We start from the raw sequence: 24,092 nt of genomic DNA, 5'->3' as shown, positions 1-24,092 counted from the left end.
CCATTGTGAAGGATTCTGTGAGCATCTCTTCATAGTTTTCTCCTCACACACAGTGACTGCACTGTACAGGGAACCACCACCTGGTTCCTGGCTGGAACTGCCTCTGTGAAGAGCTGCCTATAACTCATTCATTTCTTCTCCAGGGGGGAAATGGAGTGGGAGAAGCTGTTTGAATGATCTTAGAGAGATTGGGTGAACAGGGGGTGGAAGGAGGAAGATGAGGAGCTGAAGACAGAAAATACCAACAAGGGGACAGGAAAGTAAATGGTGTGTTTCCCTTGCCCAAGGAGCGATTAATATGTAAAATTCCTTTCCTTTAACTGCTGACTCACTGAACTGGTTAAATGACTTATCCTAGTGACTAACCCACTTCCATTTTAGAGATAGATAGAAGGCTCCATGTAGCTTTCAGTTTTAAGAGTACTTTTAGATGAAAATAGTAGTTGCAGCAATGATGGTGATGATACTTAAATACTTAAAAGAAAAAAAAATGAGTCCTAGAGGGAGAAAATAGAACAGTGGAGTAAGAGGGGAAATGTTAATGTAACATTCTTTTAAATATGGAATACTCTAGGGGATTTACTTGTGGGTCCTGGGTCTTATAAGTGTGATCCAGAGAATTAAGGTGGTAGATATGGAGGAAGAATTTAATTTGAGATTAATTGGATAAGTTAGATTAGATAATGTATGTAAAGTATCTGACTTCATAAAAATAGGTTCTTAATATTACTCTATTTAATATTGCTAATACAAATATTAGGCGTTTGATGGTATTTGGTAGGGGGCTGTGGTGAAGATTACTTAATATGGAAATAGGAAGATTATTCCTTTGGTACTTTGTTACAGCCCCAAGCTATCAGCCTAATTATGCAGAAGGAGAAGAGTAATGTGGCATAAGAGTGTTGGACCTGGGAGTCAGGAAGACTTAGTTCCATCCCCACCTTTGGTGCCCTTTCTAACAGTAGGTTCTTGGACAATTCTAAGACCATCTACCTTAATGTTTGCTGTTTGTGTTGGTTTAAGGAGTTCCTGCATCAGTGAAATTACAGATCCCTGATTTTGATTTAGAAGGCACTAGGAAGACTAAGAAATAGACATGGTAGGTGTATCCTTTAATCCCATATATTTAGATGGATATCTGTTAGCAGAGGATCATTTCTTTGATGGCCGTCTCTCCTTCACAGCAGAATATATGCCTTGGTTGCTGTTTTTGCATTTATCCTTGGCAGTGTTAGGCAGATAAGTACAGCCAAAGATGGATACCTTAACATAGCTTTTTGGTAGCTAGGAAATTCAAAGTGCTTGGCCTGGAGACAGGAACCCCTGAGTTCAAATCTGCTCTCAGATACTTATTAGTTATTAGTTATTCTTTTTTAGTTACTCCCCAATCTTCACTAAGGAGAAAAAGCTCCAGGCAAGTCACATAACCTCTATCTGCTTCAGTTTCCTCAGACATAAAATGGGAATATTAGTCCCTACTTCATAGGATTATTGCAAGGCTCAAATGAAATAATATTTGTAAAACCCCTTAGCACAATAACCAATACATAGTAGGTACTTAATAAAGATATGTTGTCATCCCTTTCCCCCTAAAGATGTCTACACAGGCCTAAGCTCCCTAATTGCCAGAATCTACCTATAGTGGAGTCACCATCATCATCATCATCATCATCATCATCATCATTGTCACCATTAACATTACAATTATTGTGTCTGTATAGTGGCTTCCTTTTGAAAAACCTTTTAAAATATATTTACCACTATAGGTAAGAAATATAGAGAACATCTTAGCAAGACTATTAAAACCATGGAAAGAACTTAGATCTCTGATTGTTCTCCATCCCTTACCATGTACTATCCCCTGGAGTCTAGAGTAGACTTTAGAGTCCAATCTATCTTTAAGATGGAAAATCAAAATATATTATTTCCTTACTAATTCTTGGAAATTTGTTCTTATTCTTTTTTTCTCCCTAACACTGCTTTGCTACTTTTGTTTTCTAAAAGAATGAAGATCAGTCTTTTCTTTCTTGTGTATCCTGGCTTCATACCAGTTGTGTTCCCCTCATCAGTAGGGCTAGCCAGCTTCTTCCTAATAGAACAGAATAGTCTCCCAAGCTTTCCTTCTCAACTGCATTGCAGACCCTAAGCTTATGACTTCTGTGTCTGCCATAGAGCTCTATTTTTCTACTATCATTAAAATGCCCAATACTGTATAGTCTTATTTCCTTGGTCCTGCCTATATTTCCTCAGTAATCCATCTCACTGCCCTTTTCCTTTCCCTTCCATAAAACTTTACCTATCAGAATTTAGTAAATGTCTTTAAATGTATTTTTTGTTTTGCTTCCTGTAATGAAACAAGAATAAAGAGAGAAAGCTATATAAACAATAAGGGTTCTTTGGGTAAAAAACCAGTCTCTATAGATGAGAGCTAAATCAATTTGCTTCTCAGCCTGCTACTCAGAAAAAGTTAATTGGTCAGTAGTTATTCCATCAGAGCAGTCTCTGCCTACCAGTAAGACAAGGGCTCATGAATCCCTATCAAGGATAAATGTGTTAGGATCTCAGGGGATTGTGGAAGAGGACAGAACCTGTGTCTACTCTCAAGCACAGTGCCTGAAGCTATCTTTGGTACAGGTCCCTTGGCTTTTGGCCAATATTTCTCCTTCCTAGTGTCTCCTGTTTTCTTTCTTCTGGGCATAGACGGGGTAGCCTCAAGCAGTGACACCCAACCCTGTGCATGTAAGTCCCTTGTGTATATAGTGACCTGTACTTCACTGTTCCATTCTGGAAAACCCTTATTCCTTGCTGTAGGAAAATCATTTACTCTTTTAATTTAAAGCCAGAATGAAAACATCCTTAATCTGCTGCCCAAACTATTTCCCCCCCTACTGGGGAAAGGGTGCTTTCTGAATGGACAGGGACAAAGAGAAGCATTGTGAGCCAAAAGCTTCCTTGCAATTTAGCTGAGGCAGGATTTAGAAATGGAGTAAACAGTTTCTGCATTAGCTGATGGCATGGAGCACGGCGTGCTGGCAGTGAAGATAAAATCAGACATATGTTTAGATAAAAATGTTCCTTCTTCATTTCTCTCCCTCACCCCAATTTTTAAGTTCCTGCTGCTATGTTGCAATAAATGTTGGATCCCCAATTGTGGGCTCTGGCCCCCTCAAGTGGGAAGCCTGTACTCAATGAGGGTTATTCAACCCTTGTAGTCTCTACCCACCATTCCCAAAGTAAGTCGAAGCTCACTAGAACTGACCCTGGACTGTAACCCTTCTCTCACAGCAAAAGAAGATAACGGCAGAACTCAAATGACAGGAACACAGTACCCAGCACATTGTTGTCCTTAATACATGTTAAATAACATGATAATGCTAATGTCTCTAGGTCCCAAGGCCTGTTTGCCCTCCATAAATAATAAGCTTACAGTATTAGACTTGCTGAGGTGAAGGCCTCTGAGTAGTTTCTATGGGCGTGACAATCCTGATGTCCCTGATTCTGCAGGGATCAAGAGATCTTTTCTATGAAGATTAAGAGGCTTCTCTGTCAGAGAACTTTCTCAGTAAGGCAGTCCTAGATTGGTGATCCATACAGAGCTTCTAGGGGAAAGATAAGGTAGAAGCTGAACAGAGCCATATTTCCTCAAGATTACCCAACCTGGCTCTCCCCTCTCCATCACTCCTTTCCTTCTCTGAAATCATGTCATCAGGATTTGTTCCATCCCTAAGAAAGTCAGCAAACCTGCTTAGGAATGTTGTGTTACTCCATGCATTCCAGAAAAGAAATTTCCTTTCAAAAAGTGGCCCTTTGCCATTGGGTCAGTACTTTTGCTCCTTCTAGTCAGAATTCAAGATGGCAAGTCAGAAAGAGCAGAGAAAGGATCCCAATGAAAGGACATCATTTTAGATTGCAGAGTCATGTATCTTTTGTTTGGTGATGTAAAAGCTTTGTCCAATGGACAAAGCTGAAGACTAGAAGATCTCGATACTGATGTTCATCTACCAGTTTGTAGCCATAACAAGACATAGGTGGGATCTTTTCTGTCAGATGAATGGTTAGACTTGATTGATTTCTTTTTTCTGTGGTCTTTCCTATTTTTCACATTTTTAGTTCTAAGTTATAAACTTTCCTAGAACTGTCTCAATTTCTTCCTCTTAAAATGAGGAGGTTTTACCAGATGTCCTCTAAGGTTCCCTATAGTGCTAAAATCCTCTGTACCAAAAATGACAAGTCACTTAGTGCTCTCTCTACAAGATACCAACCCAAAGCCTTGTTCTCCTTTTGCTTGTGCTTTATCCACCCACAGAATTTACAGCTGCCAAGGGACCTATGCATTCATTCTGTGGGTGCTATCTTTGGTGCTACAGATTTTATAGCTTCACAGTGAATTTTAGGAATATCCTAAAAGTCTAGTAACTCAATATCCATTTCCTTGGCTGCTTTTACCTGATCCTTTCCCTGAGGGAGATATTTCAGAACCATCTAGTAAGTGCTTTCTGACAAATTTAAGATCTAGACATGTCTACTAGTCCACAAATTAGTGTTTTCTCTTAAAATTAATAATTGAGAGCTATTGTACTTATAGTTGGTTGAGCTGGAAGATGGAATATTATTGTCTCAGGACTCTTTGAAGGCCCCCTGCTGGTTATGGAAAAAGTTACTTGAATGTATTTCTCAGGTAACAAATGCCACAATTCATTTGAGCATGCAATTAATGATCTCCATTGTTCTGATGGGGTTTCCTCTCTTTTCTGTTTTGAAAGCCTGCCAAAGAAGAGATTTCCACTTGTTTTTGAGCAGGAAGTTTCTGGGAAGAGCTAGCATGACTTTAGGTATTCTGTTCTTAAAACAATCTATGCTTGAGTAGAGAGGGAAGGAGAAAAGGAGCTTTCATTAAAGGACTAAGGCCAGCAAAGCCTTTAGCTGCTTTCCATATCACTTCCCAATTACCTTTTTGGGGTGCCTTGATCAAAGCCATCATCCCCGGTACATTTAAGTGTTAATATGTAAATACCAGGAATATAAATCTGATGCCAAAGTAAAGTAGTGTTTCCTTCTGGGAATCGTCCCTAGCATAATTTCAAATTACCTTTTCTTTCTTTACTATAGTACTTGCACCAAGTTCTTACTATTCTACTTACTCTTACTATTCTAGGTCAGGGAAGCCCATTTCTGTAAAGAACTATTATATAACCAAGTCAGCCTTGTTTGAAACAACTGTTTACATTGTAGTTGGATTGGGAAATTAACTTCCTAACTCTCCCTCACTTCTACCATTTTTGCTACTTTACTCCCCAATCTTCACTAAGGAGAAAAAGCTCCAGCACATCTGAGAAGCCACTCTGAAGTGCTTGATTTGCCTCTCTGGGAATTATTAAGAGGCTGAGGCACTGTCTTTTCTACCACATTATCAGGTTAACTCCTTTCTCTTTCAACATTGTAAACTTTTTCTCTGTTCTATGTGTGTGTGTGGAGAGAAATGGCAATATGATAGAAGCAAAAAATGTATTTGGGAACTAATAATATTAAAGAGGCAGCTTGTCATCCTAGAAGAGTATAGTCCTGTACAAGGCATAATTCTCATGACTATCATGACTATTCATATAGGATTGGGATCTAGAATTTATTTTCAATATCCCTTGATATCTTGACTTTTATCTTGCTCCATATTATTATTTTGACTAATTCTCGAAAGTATTCTCTTGCTAATTTGATTGGAATCCTGATAAATATGTAGATTAATGGAGATAGTCTTGTTATTGTTATATTGGCGTGGCCCATACATGAATATTAAGCTATCTCTCCATTTAGTTACATCTTTATATATTTCTGCTCTGTTTTGTAATTGCATTTATTTATGCATTTTGTAGTCCTTTTAAATGGAATTTTTCAGCCTATATTTTCCTGGCTTTATGTTAGATCCCAGCTTCTGGATATTACTATTTTATCCATGCTCTTATAGCTGCAAAATACTGCCTTCCTGTTTCTTTTCTTCCCCCTTCAGTGCTATAGTGATCACTCCCACTCAGTTCTTCCCTTCCTTACATCAATAGAAGCACTAGCACTTGAAAAACACAGGGTCCCCATTTCAGATCCATTCACTCCGGACATCATTAGCTCGATCCTTTGAACCCATTAGGCACCTAATGTTTGGTTTCATTTGAATGGAATTGTTTTAAATAGATACCCACCAACAAAATAGGCTCAGCCACTTAGCACCCTTAGAACAGAAAAGACTTGCTGTCCATCAGAAAGCTGAGCCAACATAGGTTGCTGCCAAACTCCTAAATCTAGGTCCCACAGGGTCCTTGAGCAGAATGGGTTTGGCCTGCCCAAAGCATCTGCTGAGGTGGCATTTAATTTTGGCCAGAGTAAGTGAGCTGAGAAGCTGAAATTGGCCCATTGCCCTTCCTCTCTTAGGGCACAGTGAATTGGGTATATCCCAACAGGTCCTAGGGAGCAACACACTTAGCTCAAGGAGGATGTCTAACATTGTAGGTGCATTTATTTATGCCAAGGAAAGGATGACACTATGAACATTTCCTTCTCTCCATCTCTCCTTTCCTCTTTTTTGTTTGTTTATTTGTTTTCTTTTTTAAATAGCTTTTAATTTGGTACTTCTGATCCACTCAGTGAACCTATGGATTTCCAGGTCTGCCATTCAATTTAACCCTTTGGGGACACTGAATTAAAAATTGAACAATATTTATTAAAATACAAAAATACACTTTTCTCACGTTACAGTCAGTATGCTTTTGTTGACATTTCTCGGCCCACCCAACCCCTCCCTCTTTCAAATCTGAACCCTTTTTTTTTTTTAAAGCTAAAATAATAAATGAAAGTAATTACATCATTAAATGGACCAGAAGCAATAGAGACCCCAGCTTTCTCCACCCTCCTCCCCCATCCCCAAATTCTGTCCTTTTCACTCTTCCACCAGAGGTGGGCCTGGGGGAGGGAAGCCTTCCCCCTTTTGAGCTGTATTTAACAGATTTTACTTTGAAACCCATCTAGGGGAGGTGGGGAGGAGCTTGTTTGTGTGTTCTTGACTTTCTATATGGATTTTTAAATATATATTAAACAATTTTTTTAACAGTAGATTTTTCCATTATTTTTATCAACCACAATGGTGAGAAAAGGCTGCATTCCCATAAATAAACTATAACCTATCATGGCCCTTTTCTCTTTTCTCAAGTTGTGTGCCTTTCCCTACTCCCCACCACTAGTTGATAGCAGCCAATAATCCCTAATGAATCAGCATTTATGTTAGCCACATAATCACAATCATGAGAAAAGCTTCCACTCGCCCAAACCCTCCATCCTTTCCCCACTCTTAATATTAAAACTTAAAAAGAAATCATAAAATATCAGAATTGTCTACAATCATTTGTCAGATATCTGGAACAACAGGTGGGCGGGATGATGCTAATTTATGGCCTCTTGTGAATACATTCACCCTGCTTCCAACCCTCCCCCCACCCTAACATCCCCATTTGACCCTGGATCCCCCGGCAGGATTCCTCCTCATGGGAAACCCTGAATACACACACAATTCCTACACACAGTGGGTTAAACTGAACTGCAGGAATCTGGTGCAATGTTAAAGCATTTGACTGAGAGCTACGCCAGTTCCTCTCCTCCTCTGCTCTTTCCTGAAGCATTCCATTAGATGAGCTGCATGTAAGTCCGTGTGCGCAGACAGAGGAGCCGTGTGCACATGGACAACCATACGAGCTCAGACCTTTCAAAGGTTCGCTTCAATTTTGGTGGTTTTCCTATTTAAAAATACATTTATAGTTCTATTTTTCCCATGGTCTCTGAAGAAAAAAATTATTGCATCTTAACATTTTGGCACAGTACAAATTCTTGGTGCTTTTTCATGTTTTTTTTTTTTCTTTTTCTTTTTCTTTTTAATATAAACCTGCAAAGACAGCTCTCGGGAATTAAGAAAGATGTCTGTAGAAATGGATATTTACTGCATCCTATGAAGCATCTTCTAAAAATGACAGGATTAGTCCATCCTTCCCACCCCCTTACCCTACCTCTTCAGAGATTGTGTTTTATTTTTTTTTTTTAAACAGATTCAACCTTATTCCAGAAAGCCCTCTAGCAGGATAACAAGTCATTTTTTTTTTTCTGTCTCCTACCCCACACACACAAACATTCCCAAAATTCCCTTTCCCCATTCCCCTTTAAATAGAACTTACAAGTTAAAAAATAGTTTTTGTTTTGATTTTGTTTCTGTTTTTAAATTTTAATATAATCTTTCTCTTATCAGCCCATAGATTTAATATATAAGCATATACAAGAAAAAAAAAAGTCTTTCCCCACTCTGTACAAAAGTTGCTGTCTTTTTTTGTGCATTCTATTGCATTTTATAATTTTTTGGGGGGTAGGGAAAGTCATATTTGAGTTTCCTGTACCTTGTCCTTGGTGTGAGTCTGAATTATATAAGGTTCAGAGATAGTGGTGACTGTGGGGTGCAGAGAGTTCCCCAGGCTGTTTTCTGTCCAGTGGGCCCCATGTGCTGGTTTGTAGGTGTTGTAGTTAATATGGTCATGAATTGTGGGCAGCACTACTGCCCCCTCACCTGATACACTGGATGAAGCCGCTGCTGCTGTGGTTGCTGGGATGTCTTCATCTACTTGGATAATCTCAACTGTCCGGGCGGCCGATACTGTACTGCGCTGCTGGTGCCTCTTACGAAGTTTATAGAAGACGATCAACATGGCAGCAGCCAGCAGAGTGACTGCCACAAAACAGCCAATGATGATCTTGGTGGTCTTCATGACCTCATCCAGGCTGGTCTGCATCTTGTCGTTGGTGTCCGCCGTGGTCACGGCCACTTTGGGCACACGGGTGGTCTGGATGAGCACTGTGGTGGAGGTGGTGTAAGCTGGCTGGTAGCCGGTGGAGGTGGTGGGCACAGGCTTGTACTTGCGGGTAGTGTCCTCGGGAGAGATCTCTGTGGTCTCCACCGTGACTGTGGTGAAGAAGCTGTAGTTGGAGGTGTTGAGCTCGGCCGTGCTCACGTTGAGGTAGGCCGAGGCGTTGGAGTTGCCCGCCACGTTGGTCACCATGCAAGTGTACACCCCTGTGTCTGTGAGCAGCACGTGAGAGAAGTTCAGAGTGCCGTCATTGAGGACAGAAATCCGTGGGTGGTGGGAGGCGTGGCTGAGCACCGTCCCATTGGGCAGCAGCCACCGCACAGAGGACATGGGGGGAGTCCGACACTTGAGTTCTGCCATCCGACCCTCGGAAATGTTGAGGTCCCGGGGCGCATCCATGATGAAGGGAGCAGAACACTGGAAGGAAGCCTGGTCGACCTCCACAAGGTAGCGGCCGCGCATGTGCAGGGGGGCATGGCAGCGGCCACAGCAAGTGGAGTTGGTAGGGATGTACTCTCGCAACCACCAAGCTAGCCACAGAATGTCACAATCACAGTTCCAAGGGTTGTGGTGTAAGTGCAGCTCCACCAGGTACCTCAGCGGGGTGAACAGGTCGTGGGGCAAGGAGGAGAGGTTGTTGTGGGCCAGGTTGAGTTCTACTAGTGAGGCCAGCCCGTCAAACGCATTCCGTTCAATCAGGCTGACCTGGGAGTTCATGACCCACAACTTCTTAAGGGAGCTCAGGCCACGGAAGGAGCCGGGCCTGATCTCGGGGAAATGGTTCCCAGACATCTCCAGCTCCTCCAGTCCCACTAAGGGTGTGAGGTTAGGCATGTCCTTGATGTTGCACATGCCCAAGTTCAAGTACTTGAGGTTGAACAGTCCCTCAAAAGCCCCCTCAGAGATATATTCCAGCTTCTTAAGTTCCCCCAAATCCAGGCGCATGAGGGAGGGCACCCGGTTAAAGGCATAAGAGGGGATACTCTCAATGGGATTATTTCGAAGCCAGAGCTCCCGAAGCTTAGACAAATACTCAAAGGCCCCACTAGGGATGACAGTCAGCCAATTGTCAAAGAGCTCCAGGGTGTTGAGGCTGGCCAGGCCATTGAAAGCCCCCACCTCAATTTGCCGGATGGAGTTCCTGCCTAACTGCAGGACCTCCAGGTGATGAAGGTGCCGGAAGGTGTCAGCCTGGATCATCTGGATGTTATTTTCCATGAGGTTGAGGTACCGGGTGTTAGAAGGAATGCCCTGGGGGACCTCAGACAGGCCACGCCGCGTGCACACCACCTTACTGAACTGGTTACTGCACGAACAGACGGAGGGGCAGTTCTGGGGCCCGGCGGAGGCGGCAGCAGCGGCGGCGGCGGCGGCAATGGCTACACACAGAATCCACACTTGCGCTGTGAGGTAGACGATGGGGAGCAGGATGGCATTCCAGGTGTGGTACACAGTTACCTGCCACAAGAGCTTCATGATGTGGCACGTTCATAATTCACCATCGCCTGGGATTTTGGCTCGGAAAGGAAAACCGGCCCTACCCCGGCTTAAGTGAGCTAGGAGCTCCTCTTTCCATCTGGAGAAGGAGGTGGGGAGGGAGCAGTCAGAGAGACAGAGCAGATCCGGCCAGGAAAAAGGCCAGACTAAAATGTGGTCCCCCATCCACCATCTCCTCTTCCCCTACACCCACGTCTCCGAAAACGAGTTCTCTTCTCCCACCCCCAAAACTAGCTCTCCGGCCCCCTACCAAAGCGATCCCCAACCAGTTCACCGGCACCTACCTCAGAAGGAATTGGCGTCGAGTCCTTAGGCTTTCACCACAGGAGCTGGGTACATTGTTCCCATTCTCACTCCTTAGTTTTAATTAACAAAGGGAAGGGGGAAAGGAGTAGGGATAGGGTTGGGGGGGTAAAGGGGGAAAAAGGGGTGGGGGAGACAAAATGGCTTCTAGTAAATCCAGAGCAGGAGCAGGCGAAGCAGCAGAATTGAGTAGAACCAGAAAAAGATGAAGCCCTCTGGGCTATGCAGGTGCATCCCCCCCCTGCGCCCCAGAGAGCAGCGCCACCAGCACTTCCCAGCTTTGTCCTTGGACCCTGGCGCCAGCTCTCACAAGCAGCCAGTGAAGAAGCTTCATTGCCAAAGTGTTCCTCTGCCCCCCCCCCAACTGTGCCCCCTTCTGTTGCCACCCAAAGAAAATAGAAAGAGGGAAAAAACCCAAAGCTTCCTAGGAGACACTCCTTCCTGCTGATACTCCCACTTCCCTTTGTGAACCTCCTCTTCGGGGAGCCGCACGCTTCTCACCCACGGAGCACCTCTCTTGGGCCAACGGCAGCTGATTGCAGTTGTTAGCTCATGGAGTGCTCTTTGGGTTGGGGAAGAAGGGGAGGGGAAGGCAATGTATGTGGTTTCTTTCTGCTTCTCCCTCCCCAGATACACACCCCCTTTTTATTCTCTCTCTTAAGAGGAGGAAGAGGGGCAGGGAGGAACTAGCTTAGCCTTCTAGCCGGTAGATGCATTAGTATCAGCCTTCCTCTCCAGCCGCGAACAGTAATCCGGCCAGCCCTCTGAGGAGGGCCGGCAGTGTGGAGAGGTTGCTGGGGCCAAACCCAGTCCCCCCAAGAGGGGAATAGAGAGCCAAAGATGGTAGGAGGCTTTCCGTGAGCTCCTCCAGTGAGCCCTCGGTGCCAAAACGGGTCCAGCAGTGGCAGCAGCAGCAGCAGCAGTAGCAACTCCCAGGTATCGGCCAGCTCTCTCCTCCTCCCAGGGTCCCCAGATCGGAGCTGGCTCTCCCTTTGTGTTGAGGTAGCGAGTTGTGGGGTTTGCCTTTTGTTGCCTTCAGTGCCTTTGTTGTCCACTGACTGCAGCAGCGATAGAAGCAGCAGCACCAGAGGCGGCGGCGGTGGCGGCGGCGGTGGTCGAGAATGTGTCAGGAGCGCCCATCCCGGGGAGCATCTTCCCCTCTTCCTAGGAGCGGTGGTAGCGGGCCCCCTGCTCTCTCCTCCCACCGTCTCCTCTCGCTGGGCTGGAGGTGTTGCAGGCAGCAGCCACGCAGACTGCTCTCTCATCCTTTTGTCCTTCAGTCAGAACGTGAATGTACTGCTGACGCATACTGTTCTGGGGAGAAGATTAGCGTGATGCAGTGCTCTTATGTATTAACACAGCCACCCCCTCCTCTGCTTTCCCTCGAGGGGTTAATGCCGAAGGCTTCCAGTGAAGCTGAGGCGATTTGCTCAGGCAAGCAAGCTCCTCTCCTCTCTTTTTTCCTTCCTTCCTCTGTTCCTTCCTTCCTTCCTTCCTTCCTTCTTTCTTTCCTTCCTCCCTCCTTTTCTCTGTTCCTTCCTTCCTTCTTTCCCCCCTCCCCCCCAAAGCTGCTTCTTCCTCCCTGCCCCCCCCCTTCAGATTGAAGAGAGAAGGGCCGGGGTATGAGCAAGAGAGGAGGAGTGAGAGTCAAGTGCTGGGCTGGGAATCGAAGGCGTTGGCAGCTATTTTGGTCCCGTTGGAGGGAGATGCTGGGTAGCAGTTGATAGGCTAGATTGGACAGGGCTGCAGCAAGAGAGTCTCTGAAGCCAGCTCCTTGTCTCTTTTTCTTCTCACACAGTTGCTGCTCCTTCCTTCTTTCTTCTGGGGGTGGTAGGATGGGAGTGGGAGAATGGAAGGAAGACAGAAAGAAGGCTCCAACTGCCCAAGACTGGGCTGCTGCAATTGGCCGGCCTCCTGCCCACGCCACATCGTCCTCACTCCCACCCCCAAATGCTGACTGAGCTCTTCTTTGGTGGCAGGGGCAACATGCTCAGCTAGGAGTTGTGTGGTGGGTCCTGGGGCGGAGGGAAGAAGAAGGGGAGGGGGAGTAAGGGCAAAGGAATTAGAGGGGCTTAGAGCCAGAAGAGAGAGACTAGTGTCATTGAGTAGCATGATACCCATAGAATTGTAATTAGTGCTTTTTCCTTCCTCCTTCCACTCCCTCACAAATTTCCCCTTCTCTTTCTGTGGGCTTTAACCAGCATAGAGTTCTCTTAATGAAGGTTTGGTGGGAGGAAGACAGGGGGAAGAACCAAATGCAAAGGAGTGAGGAGGAATGACAGCCTGGGACAGCACAAGCAGCCAGGGCAGCACAAATGGTTTGAAGTCATCTCCCAGAATCCACGGTACGACTGGTTCATTCATACTGCTGCCACCGCCTCCTTTCACTCTTAGCAACCATGTGCCACCCCCTTTCCCCTCCCTTTCACCCAGGGACTGGGACTGCTTGGGTCTCCTATTTTCTAGCAGCCTCCCCAGTCCCCTCTCTTGTTCTTTTCTCTACCTTTGACTCTCATTGAAGCATCTAATAGAATCTAGAAAAGAGTTTTCCTTTTCTTAAACAGTTTCTTGCTAGGGAACAATTGGAGTGTTTGCCAGATATGGGAAACATATGGTTGGAAAAAGAGGAATAAATCAAATTCACTCTCATGGATCCAGCAGAGTTCCTCTTCTCCATCCTGTGGAGCGACTTCTGAGTCTGACTATGTAAGTCTCTGCAAAGCTAATCTGTCTGTTCTTCTTTTAGGGGCACCCATTAGCTTCTCTTAAGAGTATCTCAAGACCACTATCGGGCATGTGAAGGCTTTGTGATTCTACACAAGCTGAATTTAGGAACTGGAATTCAGAACCCTCTAAGTTCCCAGCTTCTTTGATTTTGCCACAGTTTTGTGATAGATGTTCTTGGGAACATACCTATGCCTTAGTTTTCTTGATTGCCTAATAAGCATAGGATACCTAAGTGCTGTATCTCCAATATTTATTCATGAGTTAAAGTTTAGGAGTGATGTGGGAGCCTTACTCTTAAAGTAAGGTAGTGGTCTGTATTAAAGGTGAACGGTGAGCATTTTCCTGTTATGAATTTGAAATCAACTAGGCCATGACTTTGGTTGTCTCTAGGGATCCAGTCAGAGTGAGGATGCTCTGTGTTTTACCCCAAATTAGTAAGGTGTCCTACTGACTTTTCTCACTATGAATAAAGGAAACCAGGAGATGAGGCTGCATAAAGCTTAATTAAAGAGGAATCAGTGAAGGGGGAGCATTGTATGGAAGTGAAGTCAGAGACCATCTGGGAAGAGATCCTTTACTGAGCCCATTGCCTATTGAGCAGTTCTGACCACGGACATGAGAATGAAGCATTGGGGGGTAGGAAATGGAATGCACCCGACACAGTAACCAGGTTCCTGATGAGCTGATTGTGTTTTCTGTCCCAGCATTTGTCTTCCTACACATGTCAGTAAAGGCAAGACTCTTCTCAGCACATCTGCAACTGTAAACAGGACACAGGAACCTGAAACCAGCCCTTTTGGTCCTGTAGCAGGTTAGAGAGAGGGCTATGGGTGAGGAACAATCTCTGCAAGCTCATATAGGCCAACCTGATGGAGCACAATATGAGACTGAGGCTGTTCTCTGGGTCAGGCTCCCTAGGATGGGACCTATAATGGGCGTACCTCAGCATTGTCACCTTTCCACAGGCGAGAGGGGGACTCTGACTGTGCTGCTTTCCTACCCGCGTAGGCGAGCCCAGGCTCCATCTGCTCTGTTCTAATCCCAGCAAATGCAAGTTTCTGCCTCCGCACCATGAGGGGAAATAAGAGTAGTTGGATTGACTTGGGTCAAAGTAATGCCTAATAATGAAATTGTCACTAACGAAGCAAACACGTGTTGATGATATAGACAAATCTTTTCTCCTGGGGTGGAGGAGGAGAGGAATGGAGAAAGGCATTCTCCCCTGCTGCGCTGCCAGAAGGGGCTGCCTGCACCTTGGTCATTTGAACTGAAAGCCTAGGAGCTGGCCGGCTTCTTACCTCCAAGCCTTGCTTAAGTCATAGGGCCCACCAGAGGGATGCTACACACCTAAGACAGCCTTCTTCATCCTAAGAAGGGCCTGTGCTTTTACACTGATTGTCACCCATGCCTAGAATTCATTTCTTCCTCACTTCTGCTTCATATTACTTCTTCCAAAACTCAGCTCAAGTGCTGCCTCCTACAGGAAGTCTCTCTTAATCCAGCATTTTCCTCTCGGGTTACTTGTTGTAACCAACTATATACATGTTATATTCGCTCCTTCTTCCCTCTCCCCCACCCCTACCATGAAAACTTGTTAAGAGAAAGTTTTCATTTTTGTCTTTATTTTTCCACCATTTAACGCAGTGTCTGACAGTGGGTGTTAATAAATGCTTATGAAATCAAATGTCTCCTGAAACCCCTTTTGTTATTAAGGTACCATGCTTTACTGAAATAACTTTTCCCACATTATTTTCATTCTTTCCATATTTGTAGTGAAGAGACAGCAGAAAAGAGAATAAAAAATTCAGTTTTAAAGATCATTGTAAAATTAACAAAGTGCTTTCTTAGCAACAAGCCTGTGAATTAAGTTTTAGCCCCTTTTCACAGATGAAGATAACGAAGGCACAGAGAGGTTATGGTCTCAATAAGCAAGAATGAATGAGTAGATAGATGGTAAAGATATGATTTGATTGATTAGTTGATCCAGTGTCATTACTAGATCTAGATCCCAAAGAGGTCATTTTGTAGTAGCAAGGAATTGAGTAAATACCCATCAATCAGGGAATAGCTGAATAAGTTATGGTTTATGAATATAATGGAATATTATTGTTCTACTAGAAGCAATGAACAGGCTGATTTTAGAAAAGCCTGGAAAATCTTACGTTAACTCATGCTGAGTAAAGTAAGCAGAACCAGGAGAATGTTTGTACATAGTAACAGCAAAATTGTGTGATGATAAACTATGATAGACTCAGCTCTTTTTAGCAATATATTGATCCACAACAATTCCATCCATATCCAGAGGGAGAACTGTGGAGACTGAATGTGGATTGAAGCATACTGTTTTCATCTTTTTTTGTTTGTTTGTTTGTTTGCTTTTTCTTTCTTGTGGTTTTTCTCTTAGAGTTTTTCTTATACAACATGATTAATATGGAAATATGTTTAATATGATTGTACATGTATAAGCTATATCAGATTGCTTGCTGTCTGGGGGAGGGAGCAATAGAGGAGAGAGGGAGAAAAGAAAATTTGGAATTCAAAATCTAATAAAAATGAATGTTGAGGGGCAGCTAGGTGGCGTAGTAGATAGAGCACCAATCCTGAAGTCAGAACGACCTGAGTTCAAATTTGGTCTCAGGAACTTAATGCGTCCTAACTGTGTGACTCTAGGCAAGTCACTTAACCCCAGTTGCCTCTAACAACAACAACAACAACAACAAAAAGAATGTTGAAAACTATCTTTATGTGTAATTAGAAAAATAAAAAAAAAAACTATTGAATTACAAAAAAAAAAAATAAGAAGAAGAAAGAAATATAGACAAGGAAGGATAAAAAGGAAATAGTCCAGTTTTCAAGTACTATCTAAGGAAGCAGAAACACAGTCACTATCTTTCTCTTCCTTTCCCTTTCCTTCTTTCCTCTGTCTGTAGAAGGACTACTGTTTAAACTGACCAATTAAATAACAGGTTGAATAAACAGTTCTCTTAAGGACAGTTGATTTCTTACCTAGGGCCAAAAAGTAAGGGTGACCATTCCAGTCCAAGCCCAATAATAACCATTTAAGCTTCTTAATGCACAGTGCCCTGTCTTCTCTGAAATTGATCCTCTTCTTCCTTGTACATAAAATCAGCTTCTACTGTTGTTTTCCTCCAGAGAAGGTAAGGGTAAGGGAATTAATGTTCTCCTTGCCAGTGCCATCCAAAATAATTTATTAAACCTCATCAAAAAACAGCAAGTTCATAGGATCAGGAAAAAAAAAAAAAAACGACCTTTAGAGGCAATTTTTAATTCAGTTCCCACATTTTACAAATGAAGAAACTGGGGTCCAAAGATGTTAAGTGACTTGATGCTTATTAAGGATAGCACAGAGCTAATAAAAGACTTTGGAATCTAAATCCAGTTGGGCTAAAGTCAAATCCAGCATTCTTTTTTCAACCCTTATTTCCTCAACCTTTCTCCAGAATTTGACATGCTTTTTGGATACTCTCTCTTCCTTTGGGTTTTGTGACCTGACTTCCCCCTTCTACTTCATCTAATTGTTATCCTCATGGTAATTCACTGAAGAGTGAACCAACTTTCTCATTTAAACCCTTTTTATTCCTTGTCTCATCATGTTGCCTTGGTGATCTCACACATCTCAGTGTTATACATATAACTCCAAACTCTTATATCCAACACGTTATAATTCCTTATATCCAACTCCTTATAAATCCTTATGTCCAACTCCAGCTTATAATAGCTCCAGCTGAAACCTAGACATCTTCCCTTATTTCTTTCTGGCATATCAAATTTAATAGGTACAAAAAAACTAAACTGAATTCATCATCTTCTCCTACTTCCAACTTCTAAATCTAATGATAGTACCTCCATTGTTTCTTTCAAAATGGCAGCATCAGTTTTATAACTCTTTCTCTCTCACAGCCTAACTTTTAGCAGAATCTTTTGGGCAAGAGTTATGGTAACTCTTTTGTAAGATATAGCTATAATATATCTTATATATATATCTATTATATAATATAATAAGCTATTAGAGGTAGCTAGAAAGGACCTTAGAGTTCTTCTCTCTAGTGCATAACTCTTAATCTTCCCAGTCTTTTAAGCTTAGAGTTTCAGCCTTATTTCACCTCCCAATCTAGTCAGTTACTTATTCTTTTTATTTTCTTATTCACAATAGCATTTTTATCATAATTATTAGTTACTATATCTAAAGCACTTTGCAAACTGAATTTCCATATAAATGCTGGCTATCATTATTGTAAATTGCTATCATTCTCCTCTTCTTCACTTCCACTTCCACTATCATGGTTCTCAACTTTTAATTGATCTCATTGCCTTTAATCTTGGCTCTCTCCAGTCCATGTTTTCACTGCATTATTCTAGTGGCCTGTAACCTCATGTTTATGAGATTTGTTTGTAATCTAGTTATGCAGATTACAACTCATTCATACCTGCTTATCCTGTGCAGCTTTTCAGAATCAGTCTGTTAATGCTCTCAAAATAGTGTCATGCTTAGGACAGAAGGCTTCTATATTTATGTAGGCAAATCCAGGTGTTCTTCCTGCTTTGTGTTCTTCAGTACCACTTCAATTCCTATGTAAATATGTCTGGGATTAAAATATGTCTGGTGAGATCACCAAGGCAACATGATGAGATTGTAGTGGTTCTAACTGACCTTGTTGATGAAAGGAATTTATTAAAATCATTACAGATTTTTTCTGTCTTTTGCAATTGTTGTTCTTATGGTTTCAGAATCAGGATAACTTTGCTTAGTTGGGTATCTCATTAAGCTTCCTGTCTCCAAATGCTTAGTTGCCCCAAATCCTACCCTAAATGTTTAGCTCTATAATTCTAGCCAAATCATCTAACTTCTCTCTGACTTAGAGACATCTACAAAGTAGGTATAACAACAGTCCCTATCAGAGTTGTTGTAAGGAGAATTATTTAACATATGTGCTTTGTAAACTTTAAAATACTGTGTAAAATGCTAGCTCTTCTTCCACTGCATCTTTTTTTTAAAAGGCAGTACTTCTCACCTTTCATCTTTCTTTATAACATTTTACAAACAGGCTTATGTTTCAAAACGTTGTTGCTCTTAGCTACAGTATCTGTCTGCTTGTCAAATAAATCAAGTGTTAACTGAGGCAGTTTAGTTTCGTTTGATTTCTTCATTTTTCTGATTGATTTATATCAGTTTGTAATAAGTGTTGATTCCCTTTCTTCCATCTATTTTCTATAATTCTGTAATCCTATGTTGGATATTTTTCTCATTTTTTATCTTCTAATTTTTTTTTAATTAATTTTGATCTTTGCTCCAGGATAAAAGTTATCTGATAGCCATTTTGGAAATGAGTACTCTTTAAGAGATTTCTTATCTGTTTAAATTTAGTGGGGTTTTTGTGATATGTTTGACTTACATGTCCAGTACCTTTCTCTTCTTTTCCTAAAAAAAAAAAAATCAGGATATGTAGATATGAGGCTTTGATTTGTCTATAAGTGTTTGACCTCTGTCATTCCTTCCTCCCAAACTATTTTTTCCAACATTTTTTTGCCATCTTCCTCTATGCCTTTTTTTTTTTTTCATTAAAGTCACCAACTGTCAGAGATACTGATATAATTTGGAGGTTTTTATAGAATTCTTTGGAGAATATTTACCTTTTTATCACATGCATTGGCTCATAAGTTGCATTTATCTCCATATTGGACTTTTTGCAAATACTTATGAGCACTGCAGTATGAAATGATCAACTGTCTCACGAAGTTGTTTCCTGCGAGCACAAGATAAAACTGGTTCTGCCAACTCTTTTATTCTCTCTTCACCTAGAACCTGTGAATCCTCCTTCCATTTAGCTGCAACTTCCTTTTGATTTCATATTTTAGGAAAATATTAAGATTATCATACTTTGCTTCCTCCCATGCTATATCTGCCTTTAGGTCATTGGACAGCAATCTTAATAAATTTAGCCTAATTATAGCTCATTTTCCATTCCAGATTAAAAATTGAGGGGCTAGCTGTCACACTCCAAAGTTGGTTTTCATTTTGTAGTTTTCTATTTCCTGGATAACTATAACCAGAGAATTCATCAATACATGATCAGACTGATCCTCAGAGATCCTATTATGGGGACTGAGAGTCCATCATGGGGATTGAACCCTAGAACCTTCCTTTCTTTGTTATTATTCACTTGTGTCCAACTCTCCATGGTACTGGAGTGGTTTGCCTTTGCTTTTCCATCTCATTTTAAAGATAAGGAAACTGAGGCAAACCGGGCCATACAACTTAATAAGAGTTTGAGATCAGATCTGAACTCTTCCCTGACTCCAAGCCTAGTACTTAGTTAGTCCACTGTACACCTTGCTGCCTGATCCCTTTCTCCTGCGTTAGAAATTGTACAGCTTGTAATCTCTCCCTCTCTTCCCCCACCAAGCTCACCTTCAGGCTGTGGTGCAACATCACAGCCAGACTTGGCAAGAGTATTCCCATTGTATGGTCTCACTGTGTTCCTTTCCTGACAGACCCTCCAAGCCTGCCTGAAATCCCAGCCCTCTTGCTTAGTGGTTTTCATCTGCCAATTTGGTCTTATTTCCTTCATGCATTTCACATTCCAGTCATGGTAAACTGCTGCCTGTTCCTGCTCATTCCTCTGTCTAATTGGAAATCTGCTTTCATACCTGTTCCTTTCTCCTCGGTCTTTTGAAATCCTTTCGAACTCTTCCTTCATTGCCCATACCATGACCAGTGTTGGATGGTAAAACATTCAGGATTTGGAGCCAGGAGCTTCTGGGTTCAAATGTAAGGTTTTCTATCTCCTACCTGTAGACTGTGGGTAAATCAGTTGACCTATCTTGGCTTCTGTGTTTTTACCTGTAAATGAGGAGATTGGAATATGTCGACTCTTGGGTTCCTTACACATCCCAAATACTCCTATAACTTCCATAAACCCTTATCTGACACAGCAGCCCCTATGTGTGTGAGACAAGGAACCAGAAGCAACTAAACAATCATTCAGTCTAACCCTCTCATTTTACTAATAAGGTAAGTGAACCCCAGGGAAATTAGGTAACTCATGCAAAAGCAACCACAGGTTTGAGAAAACAAAGTTGAAATTTTAATCCAGGTCTTCTCTGCCTCCCACAGAGCACTTTGCCTGGATTTTCTTCTACCTTTACTATCATATTCATTGATATGGTGTCTTTCTCTCCTCCTGCCCCCAGCAACCAGTTATGGGACCTTTGAAGATAGGGACCACAGTCCTCATCTATGTATCTCCAGCACCTTGATATAACATCTTGCACAAAATGAATGCTTACTAAGTATTGAATTGAATTGAATTTAGAAGGGAGCAGCTTCCTACTATTCTAGTAATTCATAGAATGTGAATGTTGGAAGGGGGCCTTAAGTATCATCTAATCTGACCTTTACACATATAGCAAGGAATTATATTTCCAGGAAATCAATTCCATAAAATATAACAGCAGGATAAATTATATAGTTTTTGAAATATAAAATGCAATTTATAAGCCAGTAATGGGTGACTAACCATAAAAATCTTCCTTCTTGTCTTCCCTCCCTTTTATTTATCTTTTGGTTCCTTCCTCAAGGCAGGTGTCTTGATATTTCTGTATATCATACCTATGTTTTCTTCCAAGGATCTCAAAGTAATTGACAATAATTCTATAGGGATCTCTTAGTAAGAGTTACAGCATTTACTCCATTTATAAACAAATCATAGAAATCAAGGGAAGAACCTACAGTTCTACTGTTCTCCTTTTAGTACTTAACTGATATACTTCCTTGAGCCCAATTATCGTAGAAGAGTACTGAACTTAGAATCAGGATACCTGCCCTTGAATCCATCTGCAGACACTCTAGCTGAAACTATGGGACTAAAATCACTTTTATAACCATTAAGTTTAACTTCCTTATTTGTGAAATGAGATTAATAGTGCACTCCCTACCTCAAGAGTTTTAACCAAAGTGCTATGCTTTGCAAACCTTAGGTCATTATATAAGTAAGAGGGGGAGCAAGTATTATTATAATCACTATAGGCACAAAGCAAAAATTTAGGGACAGAATGATCTTTAGGGATCCTCAGAAAATTTGGATTTTCATATGTTCTCTGTTGTTACAGAACAGACTTTCTCTCTGCAGACTTCATCCAGAGTAATTTTCAAAGCTTCATTTAAGAAAGAACAGTATGCTTAATAATGGTAGCAGAGAGGTAAGGAAAGTCTTTAAAAGGGGAACTGAGGGCTTTTTTTTTTTTTTAAGCCTTTGTTTTTTCTCTTTCACACCTTCTGGGAAGAGCAGAATATTATTAATATTAATTCATTATTTTTCTTGGTACTTGAGAAGCCAGGAAAGAATTAGGATAATTATACTTCTTTTATATTTATGGACAGCTACACAAAGTGATTATGTCCAGGGGGGATATCCAGAGCATTATAAGAGTAAGGCTAGGAGTAGGAGCTGCGTCTCTGATTTCTGGTCTATAGGATGAGGGTTGGTCGTGGTGGTGGTGGTTTTACTTTCTTTACTTACTGTTCTTCTTGCTGTTCCATTTGACACACCAAAAAATAAGATTCTCAGTCCTTTGGACAGATCATAGGATTGCCATTATCACTCCTGTTATTCCAGAAAGCCTTGGGCTTATTTCCAAGAGAAATTATAAAGCTAGTACTGCTCTGCATTAGTAGGAATTTCCTCTCTGCCAGTTCCCTAAAGCACTAGTCCACAAAGTTTTTTGTTTGTATACCCTGGTGATTTAAAAAAAAAAAAAAAAAAAGTATAAGCAATTCCTGCCACTCTGTGAATATTTACTTATTTCTAAATTGTGAACATTACCGAACTTACATGAAAAATAGACATTTTAAAGACATGAAATAATATTTGGCCATAGAATTAATAGGATGCCCCTAGTAGGAGTCAGACCTTCACATTAGAAAAATCATTTTGGCAACTGGAAGATAGATTGAGAGAGAGGCAAATTGAGGCATTATAGGATAGTGCAATAGTATAGGCCAGAGATGAGGAGGAGGACTTTAACTAGGTGGTACTTATTACTACTACCTCCACAAATGTCTTTTGCATTTGTTTCTGACTTTTCACCCATAAGATTTGCCAACTGGATGAATATGTGGAATGAAGAGTTGGGTATGATAAAGAGGTTGTGAACCTGGGTACCTAGAAGGATGATAAAATCCTTCCCAAAATAGGAAAGTTTGGAGGAGCAGGAGGAAAAGATAATATAATAGGATCTGAAATATTCATTAAAACTGGTCCTTATCTGCTAAGCCTCTGAAATTCACTCTGTCCAAAATGAAGGGAGGATCTCAGTTGCCACTATCCCAGAACACAAAGAACCCTTCCTTCTGCTATACCCACTAGGTGATCTGGGTAATAGGTGAGTAGTACACTTGAAGCAAAAAGATAAATTTACCCTCTCACCTCAACTGCAATTATCTCAGCTGTTGCCTGGTCAATGTTAGATTATAACTGCCCTCAAGGGTCCACTCCTGGCTCAAAAGGGCAGAGTGGAGGGGCTTGCAAGAGCAATAGAAGATGGATTAGGAGAATTCATGGAAATAAGTAGATAAGATGGTGTTGGAAACAAGTGCCATTATGAGGAGGATGGGATATAATTCATCTTTTTTTGTTGTTGTTCTGAACTTACTTAACAAACACCAAATTAAGTGGATATTTCCATATACATTGTAGAGCAGAAGATAACTTTTATAAAAAACTGAATAATATGTTGAGTAATAAATTCATCATGTCCTTAACTTCAAAGTTATTTTGATTGTCTATGATTCCTTCATGCCTCCTTTTTGTTCTTTCATGAGGAGCAGGGATAAGGGTTGGAGAGAAAATTTTTGTCTCTCTTCATTCTCTTACAGAATTGATTTGAGAAAAACAAAGTTTTTTTCCACCTGAGGCAATTGGAATTATGTGACTTGCCCAAGGCACACAGCTAGGAAGTATTAAGTGTCTGAGACCAGATTTGAACTCTGTCTTCCTGCCTTTAGGGCTGGTGCTCTATCCACTGAGCCACCTATCCCAAAACAAAATCTTTTTAACAAATATGCTAGTCAACCCCAAAGAGATACTAAAGAAGGGAAAGGGACCTGTATGTGCCAAAATGTTTGTGGCAGCCCTGTTTGTAGTGTCTAGAAGCTGGAAAATGAATGGATGCCCATCAATTGGAGAATGGCTGGGTAAATTGTGGTATATGAATGTTATGGAATATTATTGTTCTGTAAGGAATGACCAGCAGGATGAACACAGAGAGGACTGGGGAGACTTACATGAACTGATGCTAAGTGAAATGAGCAGAACCAGGAGATCATTATATACCTCAACAACGATACTGTTTGAGGATGTATTCTGATGGAAGGGGATCTCTTCGATAAAGAGAGTTAATTCAGTTTCAGTTGATCAAGGATGGACAGAAGCAGCTACACCCAAAGAAAGAACACTGGGAAATGAATATAAACTGCTTGCATTTTTGTTTTTCTTCCCGGGTTATTTATACCTTCTGAATCCAATTCTCCCTGTGCAACAAGAGAACTGTTCGGTTCTGCACACATATATTGTATCTAGGATATACTATAACCTATTCAACATGTAAAGGACTGCTTGCCATCTGGGGGAAGGGGTAGAGGGAGGGAGGGGAAAAATC

The 24,092-nt window shown here is 41.6% G+C and overlaps 2 protein-coding genes across 2 annotated transcripts in view; one reads left to right on the top strand and one right to left on the bottom strand.

Annotated features, from left to right (window-relative positions):
• Window positions 1-24,092, top strand: part of SND1 (staphylococcal nuclease and tudor domain containing 1) — a 499,624-nt gene that overhangs the window by 410,725 nt on the left and 64,807 nt on the right. The window lies entirely within an intron of this gene.
• LRRC4 (leucine rich repeat containing 4) lies at window positions 7,883-12,229 on the bottom strand. The gene is made up of 2 exons (XM_051963246.1): window positions 10,670-12,229; window positions 7,883-10,464 (listed from the first exon to the last, which is right to left on the bottom strand). Exon 2 carries the CDS (start codon window positions 10,362-10,364, stop codon window positions 8,403-8,405), a length of 1,962 nt encoding a protein of 653 aa, XP_051819206.1. The 5' UTR covers window positions 10,365-10,464; window positions 10,670-12,229; the 3' UTR covers window positions 7,883-8,402.

This window comes from Antechinus flavipes, chromosome 5 (genome assembly GCF_016432865.1).
Source record: "Antechinus flavipes isolate AdamAnt ecotype Samford, QLD, Australia chromosome 5, AdamAnt_v2, whole genome shotgun sequence".
NCBI lineage: Eukaryota > Metazoa > Chordata > Mammalia > Dasyuromorphia > Dasyuridae > Antechinus > Antechinus flavipes.
Note: the sequence above shows the minus strand (reverse complement) of the source record. Positions and strands in the feature narration are given on the sequence as shown.

Bases quoted from the DNA above. Each gene is read 5' to 3' on its own strand.
- LRRC4 (XM_051963246.1), bottom strand. From the start codon at position 10,364: ATGAAGCTCTTGTGGCAGGTAACTGTGTACCACACCTGGAATGCCATC.